The sequence below is a fragment of the Salvelinus fontinalis genome, chromosome 35 (assembly GCF_029448725.1).
Source record: "Salvelinus fontinalis isolate EN_2023a chromosome 35, ASM2944872v1, whole genome shotgun sequence".
NCBI lineage: Eukaryota > Metazoa > Chordata > Actinopteri > Salmoniformes > Salmonidae > Salvelinus > Salvelinus fontinalis.
Window position 1 is genome coordinate 18,618,282 of NC_074699.1, and position 9,425 is coordinate 18,627,706.

At 43.1% G+C, this 9,425-nt stretch overlaps 1 protein-coding gene across 1 annotated transcript; it reads right to left on the reverse strand.

The window, feature by feature from the left end:
• Window positions 1–538: 538 nt before the first annotated feature.
• On the reverse strand, window positions 539–4,740 carry LOC129834442 (cytochrome b5-like). The gene is made up of 5 exons (XM_055899424.1): window positions 4,367–4,740; window positions 2,597–2,725; window positions 2,428–2,454; window positions 2,284–2,318; window positions 539–2,152 (listed from the first exon to the last, which is right to left on the reverse strand). The coding sequence occupies exons 1-5, from the start codon at window positions 4,535–4,537 to the stop codon at window positions 2,062–2,064; spliced, it is 453 nt and encodes a 150-aa protein (XP_055755399.1). The 5' UTR covers window positions 4,538–4,740; the 3' UTR covers window positions 539–2,061.
• Between the last annotated feature and the right edge of the window lie 4,685 nt (window positions 4,741–9,425).

The following is a 9,425-nucleotide window of genomic DNA, read 5'->3' on the forward strand; positions in this document are numbered from 1 at the left end:
GACACAGCAAACCTTTTTGCCACAGCTCGCATTGATGTGCCATCCTGGATGAACTGCACTACCTGAGCCACTTGTGTGGGTTGTAGACTCCGTCTCATGCTACCACTAGAGTGAGAGCACCGCCAGCATTCAAAAGTGACCAAAACATCAGCCAGGAAGCATAGGAACTGAGAAGTGGTCTGTGGTCACCACCTGCAAAACCATTCCTTTATTGGGGGTGTCTGGCTAATTGCCTATAATTTCCACCTTTTGTTGATTCCATTTGCACAACTTCATGTGAAATTTATTGTCAGTGTTGCTTCCTAAGAGGACAGTTTGATTTCACACAAGTGTGATTGACTTGGAGTTACATTGTGTTGTTTAAGTGTTCCCTTTATTTTTTTGAGCAGTGTATATTGACGTACCAATTAAAATTGGTAGTGCAATTGAATATCCACATGTGCTTTCTAGTACTGCCATTTATCCACAATTCCCACAGACAAATTTACATTTAAAAATGGTAGTGACGAACACTATAATAAATGAACAGCTAACGAAATACGAATGTGAAAGTGTTTTATGCCTTCAAGAGTACAACAATTTTAGTCCAATCATTAGAATTCAACAACTCACATATGGCAGCATTTTTTAATTTCTAAAGGATGTGCATAGTAAGAGACAAACATATATCCTACAGTGTGTGATGCAATAGAATTAATCCAAATGAATCCAGGTTATAATACATATAAAACACACCAATTCTCATACTTAGTTTTTTAAAGCATAGTATCACCAAATAAGTGCTTAGTGTAAAACTAGAAAAGGGGAGTTGGGGATAAGTACATTTCACTTTAAATAACCAATACATCAAGAGAAAATACTGTACATGGCTTGCAGCCTTTGTAATGCTAAATGTAGATTGAGAGAATGAGGCCTACCCGAAATCAGGCGATGCATGCAACGAATAGCTGAACATAAATGAAGTACTTAATGAGGCATATTGTGCAATCAAGTCAATGTCATTTCAAACTTAAATCATTGATTTGAACCAATGTACTCTCAAGCAAACATGCATTAGAATGCTTTGTTGCTAGCTTTTCCTATGTTATTCAGTCACCAGAAATTAAATACTGGGCAGCAGTCTGAGGAGAATCAAGACTCTGCAACTCAAAAGACATGCTGTTTTCTTAGTGAAATCTGAATAACATTATTTCTTATAGATATGACCCCATAACCTGTGTTGCTATGCTCTACTACACAAATATATTTCTACTTCCTAGACCTACAGTCAAACAGATGTGGGGTTAGCCACAAAACATGTCTGAACAAATTTAGAGAAATACAGAAAGCTCCAAAAGTATTGGGACAGTGAACCCCCCCCCCCCCCCCCCCCCCCCTCCCATCACAACCTTGATGTAGTCATTGCGTGCTATGAATATGGGACCAAATACTTCAATACACAAATCAAATCAATTTGTCCCATTATCTTTGGTCCCCTAAAAGGGGGGGGGGGTTACTTTGAAAAAAAAAAAGTGCTGTAATGTCTGAACGGTTCACCTGATATGGATGCTAATACCCTGACAGTCTGCACCTTACCCACATACTCATTGTATCATTTCAAAATCTAAAGTGCTGGAGTACAGAGCCAAAAAAATATATAATAATCACTGTCCTAATACCTTTGGAGCTCACTGTAAAAGTCCCACAAAGCAGATAGCAACAGTTTGCAGATATACATTACAGTTTAGATCACTTGCATATGAATAAGTAACTTAAGACACCACACAAGTATTACAAAAGGCAGCGTGAGTAAACAATATGAATAGATTAACCAATTTATAGAGACTGAGGGCAGAAAGTTTCCAGATGCATTTTGCCCCAAAGCCTGTTGGATGAGGTGTAGAAAAGAAAGCTGAGGGGCAAGGGGATTGTTTTGTCCTTTCCCTCAAGGTGAGGGCACTGTGTGAGTTGAGTGGGACGTGGGGGCGCACCTCTGAAAAGTTGTTCAATGGAAGGGGGGAGTTTGGTCAAACATGTCAAGGCCTCCAGACAAAGAATGAGAAGAGACAACAGCGTCAGGGCTCAGGAAGACTTGCGCTCCTGCATGTAGTATCGATACATGATACCCACAACAACTGCAACTATGGCAGGTATTAACCATGTTGTCCACGAGCTAGAGAAAGATGGAAAGAGCACTTAAACATTCAGCCAGGGAACAAAAACAGCTCAGTGAAGAATGATTAGGAGACAGAATAGTTAGTCAAAGCAAATGGAATAATCAAATTCTTATCGCTTATGACTGACCTGGAGCCATCTCCTGAAGTTGTAATGAATTCTTCCTGTGGGAGAATTTTATTTGTTAAAACAAAGTTCAAGAGTTAGCATTAGCAAAATAGGTGTTACATTATTATAAAACATTTTTACAGAACATTTACTTGAATACTTTACCTTTGTACCTTCCTTCTTCCGGTCATCCTAAAAGACAATGTGAAATAATCATTTACAATCCAAATAATGCCACTGATTTTTTGTTCCATCATTAATTGAAAACTGTTTCAAAGACACTTGTGAACAAATGAATTTGCAATTACTGAGAGTTCAACAGCTAGCTGTGTACCATCTTGAGCTCCCCAATGTAGTACTTGATGAGCATCTCCCTGGCATCTGTAGAGTGACCAACATCCTCAAAGCTCACTGTGGCATCTGCACCTGCCTGCATCATCAGAACATCCTCTCCTCCTGGATGCTGGAAACAAGTAGACTTAGTTTCAGCATGATCTGTCACTATCGACAGTTGGAATGTAATCAGACTACACAATTGTAGCATGATGTCCTACATGACATGGATGGCTGGCTTATGTCGACCTAAATGGCAATATGATGTGTTAAATAAAGCTCTGAAATCTTAATTCTCTGATATCCTCAAATGATTACGTATTGGGATAGATTGCATCATCATAATGTTTAAAGCTCCATTTACTTTTGTTGGCAGGCTTACTCTTTGAAGCTAAACAAATCTTAGTGTGACTTTACTTCAAATACAGCTGTGATAATATAAAACATTAAAGATGTCATGCCAACCCGAAATCCAGAAGCTATTTTGCTAACATCCCACTCCTTATACTCTGCCACTGTCAAATTGTTCAGCACGACATGGAGTGGAATGATAACTAAACAGACTGGTACACCATAATGCTGTGCCATTTGCATTGTATTTGGACTTCTTCTCCCATTATACGTTTAACGTCACATGGTGAGTTGCGCAACTTAACTCTTGTAACCGCCCTAGCTAGTTTTGCAACCTTTGCCAAGTGGACTGAAGTCCCACTGTGGTAGTTATAGGTACAGTAAGAGGACCAGGCAAGGATGAACTACCTAGCGAACAATGAGTGGTCGTGACAAAATATTACAATTATTTTGGCATATTAAGCTAACCAGTAAATCAGCTCAAACCTGGCAAAAGAGTTAAGCGTTAGCTACCTAACGTTGCATTATGGAACGTATCCATCTCCAGGCGCAACATTACACCATCTCCAGGCGCAACATTACACCATCCAGGCGCAACATTACACCATCCAGGCGCAACATTACACCATCCAGGCGCAACATTACACTGCTAATATTATTGGGAATATGCAGGTAGACAAAAATAGCATACTCAGTTGAAAGTTAGCCACATTACCTAGATTAATTAAACAGGCAAAACACACTAGCCAAAATAGCAAATACTATCGCTGGCAAGCTGCCTTCCTCAGCCTGTGTTGACTGAGCGTTGTATAACTAACGTTAAGCTATGGTAGCTAGTTAGAAAGACCCACAGGCGCATTGTTACTTTGCTATTTAGTTGGTTATCTAGCTAGACGTTTAGGTTAGCTTTGGATACGAAATTAATTTGAAACCAGGCAACGGACAGAAGAGACCGAGATTTTAGCTAATTTACCTGGTAGTGTCGTAAATTAACGTAACACACTAACGTTAGCTAGTAGGCGCGGTAGAGATCCTCTTAATGATCGGCTATGAAAAGCCAACTGACATTTACTCCTGAGGTGCTGACTTGTTGCACCCTCGACAACTATTGATTATTATTATTTGACCATGCTGGTCATTTATGAACATTTGAACATCTTGGCCATGTTCTGTTATAATCTCCACCCGGCACAGCCAGAAGAGGACTGGCCACCCCTCATAGCCTGGTTCCTCTCTAGGTTTCATCCTAGGTTTTGGCCTTTCTAGGGAGTTTTTCCTAGCCACCGTGCTTCTACACCTGCATTGCTTGCTGTTTGGGGTTTTAGGCTGGGTTTCTGTACAGCACTTTGAGATATCAGCTGATGTACGAATGGCTTTATAAATAAATTTGATTTGAGTAACAGTGGTATTTTGAGCTTACCTCTTCCAAGAAACTGGTGATGTTATACACTTTATCGTGGATGATAAGCCATGCGTCCGTCTTCATATTATGAGTTTTTACTTCTTCCAAGGTGTAGTATTTCACATCGCTGTCTGCTGTCTCTTCTGTGTGAGTCACGTCCATGTTATCAGCACCATTTCTGTTGATCATGTTATCGTTAATTCCCTCTCCCGTTCTGTCTAGTTTAACACGCTAAGTCCCTTAGCTATACACTTTGATTCTCCAACGTTAATTCGTAGGCTCGTGTATCCAAATGCCTGTGTTTCGTTGGAAAATACCCAGCAAGCCACGGTTTCCCCTTTTCAACCGGCATATGGAAAGGAAAGGACCAATGATTTCATTCCGGTGTCACCTTCCAATGAACATGTATTACATTTTAGACAAGTAACCAATGAAAGGCAACGTTGTAGAATTGTAACCAATCACAGGTGACCTTTGGATGATCACGAGACCTCGTCAATTAGCACGTCAAATCAAATCAAATTGTATTTGTCACATGCGCCGAATACAACAGGTGTAGGTAGACCTTACAGTGAAACGCTTACTTACAAGCCCTTAACCAACATTGCAGTATTCTAAGGAAATTCCCCAAAAAAGTATGAGATAAGAATAACAAATAATTAAATAGCAGCAGAAAAATAATAATAGCGGTGCTATATCCAGGGGGTACCAGTGTCGAGGTAATTTAGGGAATATGTACATGTAGGTAGAGTTATTAAAGTGACTATGCATAGATTATAACAGAGAGTAGTAGTGTAACGGATGTGAAATGGCTAGCTAGTCAGTGGGTACGCGCTAGTAGCATTTCAATCAGTTACGTCACTTGCTCTGAGACTTAAGTAGTGTTGCCCCTTGCTTTGCAAGGGCCGCGGCTTTTGTGGAGCGATGGGTAACGACGCTTCGTGGGTGTCAGTTGTTGATGTGTGCAGAGGGTCCCTGGTTCGCGCCTGTGTCGGGGCGAGGGGACGGTTTAAAGTTATACTGTTACAGTAGCAGCTAGAAGGGAGGGGGGGGGGGGGGCAATGCAAATAGTCTGGGTAGCCCTTAATTACATGTTCAGGAGTCTTATGGCTTGGGGGTAGAAGATGTTTAGAAGCCTCTTGGACCTGGACTTGGCGCTCCGGTACCGCTTGCCGTGCGGTAGCAGAGAGAACAGTCTATGACTAGGGTGGCTGGAGTCTTTGACAATTTTTAGGGCCTTCCTCTGACACCGCCTGATATAGAGGTCCTGGATGGCAGGAAGCTTGGCCCCAGTGATGTACCGGGCCGTACGCCCTACCCTCTGTAGTGCCTTGCGGTCGGAGGCCGAGCAGTTGCCATACCAGGCAGGGATGCAACCCGACACGATGCTCTTGATGGTGCAGCTGTAAAACCTTTTGAGGACCCATGCCAAATCTTTTCAGTCTCCTGACGGGGAATAGGTTTTGTCGTGCCCTCTTCACAACTGTCTTGGTGTGCTTGGACCTTGTTAGTTTGTTGGTGATGTGGACGCCAAGGAATTTGAAGCTCTCAACCTGCTCCACTACAGCCCTGTCGATGAGAATGGGGGCGTGCTTGGCCCTCCTCTTCCTGTAGTCCACAATCATCTCTTTTGTCTTTACTACGTTGAGGGAGAGGTTGTTATCCTGGCACCACACTGCCAGGTCTCTGAACTCCTCCCTATAGGCTGTCTCATCGCTGTCGGTGATCAAGCCTACCACTGTTGTGTCGTCTGCAAACATAATGATGGTGTTAGAGTCGTGTTTGGCCATGCAGTCATGAGTGAACAGGGAGTACAAGAGGGGACTGAGCACACACACTGAGGGGCCCTCGTGTTGAGGATCAGCGTGGGAGATGTGTTGTTACCTACCCTTATGACCTGGAGGCGGCCCGTCAGGAAGTCCAGGATCCAGTTGCAGAGGGAGGTGTTTAGTCCAAGGGTCCTTAGCTTAGTGATGAGCTTTGAGGGCACTATGGTGTTGAACGCTGAGCTGTAGTCAATGAACAGCATTCTCACGTAGGTGTTTCTTTTGTCTAGGTGGCAGTGTGGAGTGCTATAGAGATTGCGTCATCTGTGGATCTGTTCGGGTGGTATGCAATTTGGAGTGGGTCTTGGGTTTCTGGGATAATGGTTTTGATGTGAGCCATGACCAGCCTTTCAAAGTACTTCATGGCTACAGATGTGAGTGCTATGGGTCAGTAGTCATTTAGGCAGGTTACCCTGGTGTTCTTGGGCAAATGGACTATGGTGGTCTGCTTGAAACATGTTGGTATTACAGACTCAGTCAGGGACAGGTTGAAAGTGAAGTGAAGTCTTCAGTGAAGACACTTGCCAGTTGGTCAGCGCATGCTTGGAGTACACGTCCTAGTAATCCGTCTGGCCCCTGCGGCCTTGAAAATGTTGACCTGTTTAAATGTCTTACTCACATCGGCTACAGAGAGCGTGATCACACAGTCGTCCGGAATAGCTGGTTCTCTCATGCATGCTTCAGTGTTACTTGCCTCGAAGCGAGCATAGAAGTAATTTAGCTCGTCTGCTAGGCTCGTGTCACTGGGCAGCTCACGGCTGTGCTTCCCTTTGTAGTCTGTAATAGTTTGCAAGCCCTGCCACATCTGATGAGCGTCGGAGCCGGTGTAGTATGATTCAATCTTAGTCCTGTATTGACGCTTTGCCTGTTTGATGGTTCGTCGGAGGGCATAGCAGGATTTCTTATAAGCATCCAGGTTAGAGTCTCGCTCCTTGAAAGCGGCAGCTCTACCCTTTAGCTCAGTAAGGATGTTGCCCGTAATCCATGGCTTCTGGTTGAGGTATGTATGTACAGTCACTGTGGGAACGATGTAATCAATGCACTTATTGATGAAGCCAGTGACTGATGTGGTGTACTCCTCAATGCCATCGAAAGAATCCTGGAACATATTCCAGTCTGTGCTAGCAAAACAATCCTGTAGCTTAGCATCTGCGTCATCTGACCACTTCCGTATTGAGCAAGTCACTTGTACTTCCTGCTTTAGTTTTAGCTTGTAAGCAGGAGTCAGGAGGATAGAGTTATGGTCAGATTTGCCAAATGGAGGTCGAGGGAAAGCTTTGTATGTGTCTCTGTGTGTGGAGTAAAGGTGGTCTAGAGTTTTTTTCCCTCTGGTTGCACATGTAACATGCTGGTAGAAATGAGGTAAAACGGATTTAAGTTTCCCTGCATTAAAGTCCCCAGCCACTACGAACGCCGCCTCTGGATGAGACTTTTCTTGTTTGCTTATGGCCTTATACAGCTCGTTGAGTTCGGTCTTAGTGCCAGCATCGGTTTGTGGTGGTAAATAGACAGCTACGAAAAATATAGATAAAAACTCTCTTGGTAAATAGTGTGGTCCACAGCTTATCATGGAGATACTCTACCTCAGGCAAGCAAAATCTTGAGACTTCCTCTTAATATTGGATTTCGTGCACTAGCTGTTATTTACAAATAGTCACAGACCGCCACCCCTTGTCTTACCAGAGGCAGCTGTTCTGTCTTGCCGATGAATGGAAAACCCAGCCAGCTGTATGTTATCCATGTTGTCGTTCAGCCACGACTTGGTGAAACTTAAGATATTACAGTTTTTAATGTCCCATTGGTAGGATAGTTTTGATCGGAGCACATCCAGTGATTGCACATTGGTTAATAGGACTGATGGTAGAGACAGATTACCCACTCGGATTACCCACTCTGTCTATTCTTCATGCGAATGACGGGGATTTGGGCCTTGTCCTGTGTCTGAAGTAAATCCTTCGCGTCCTGATATCCAGAAGCTCTGTTGGGTCATAAGAGACGGTGGGAGAAACATTATGTACAAAATAAGTTACAAATAATGTGAAAACACACACACAATAGCACGCAGATGAACTTCCCTGAGACGGTTTCTGACAGTTTGTGCAGAAATTCTGTGCAAACCCACAGTTTCATCAGCTGTCCGGATGGCTGGTCTCAGACGATCCCGCAGGTGAAGAAGCCAGATGTGGAGGTCCTGGGCTGGCGTGGTTACACGTGGTCGGCGGTTGTGAGGCCGTTTGGACGTACTGCCAATTCTCTAAATTGAAGTTGGAGGCGGCTTATGGTAGAGAAATTAATATTAAATTATCTGTCAACCGCTCAGGTGGACATTCCTGTAGTCAGCATGCCAATTGCACGCTCCCTCAAAACTTGAGACATCTGGGACATTGTGTTGTATGACAAAACTGCACATTTTAGTGGCCTTTTATAGTCCCCAGCACAAGGTTTAATGATCATGCTGTTTAATCAGCTTCTTGATATGCCACACCTGTCAGGTGGATGGATTATCTTGGCAAAGGAGAAATGGTCACTAACAAGGATGTAAACAAATGTGTGTCCAAAATTTGAGAGAAATAAGCTTTTTGTGCTTATGTAAAATGTATGGGATCTTTTATTTCAGCTCATGAAACATTTGTTATTTTTATTTAACTAGGCAAGTCAGTTAAGAACACATTCTTATTTACAATGACGGCCTATAACACCAACACTTTACATGCGTTTATATTTTTGTTCAGTGTAGTATGTTTCTCTGCATCCAGTGATAAGGAGGCAGTGGGAGGCTACATGTACAACATTGACATGCTGGTTAAGGGGGGCACTGACAGGAGTGTAGCAGAGAGTTTTTATCAGGCCTGCCTGATAACATACACACAGATGTCGTGCATTACTGTCATCTCATCACCAATATAGACAACCCCAAGCAAACATTGCTCTGAGTTTGAACTAATAACAGCTGATAATGTAGTAACCTGAATAGGAATTCATAAAACGTCAAGTAATTTTCAAGAAAACACAAAATACTTTCACTTACATCATGCATTTCATCCTAGAAATATATCGTAGCAATACGAGCCACGTTACAATTCCCACCTAGTTGGTTATCTATTTGCACGATGAGTAAAATGTTTGCCTTTCATGCCAGTGACCCGGGTTCGCTTCCCTGCCATTCACTGCATTGGTGTCAGAAGTGGGGTGGCGGCCATGAGGCCATCGGAACGCACGGGCAGACGTGTGAAGGGGCTTGAAAGAATGTT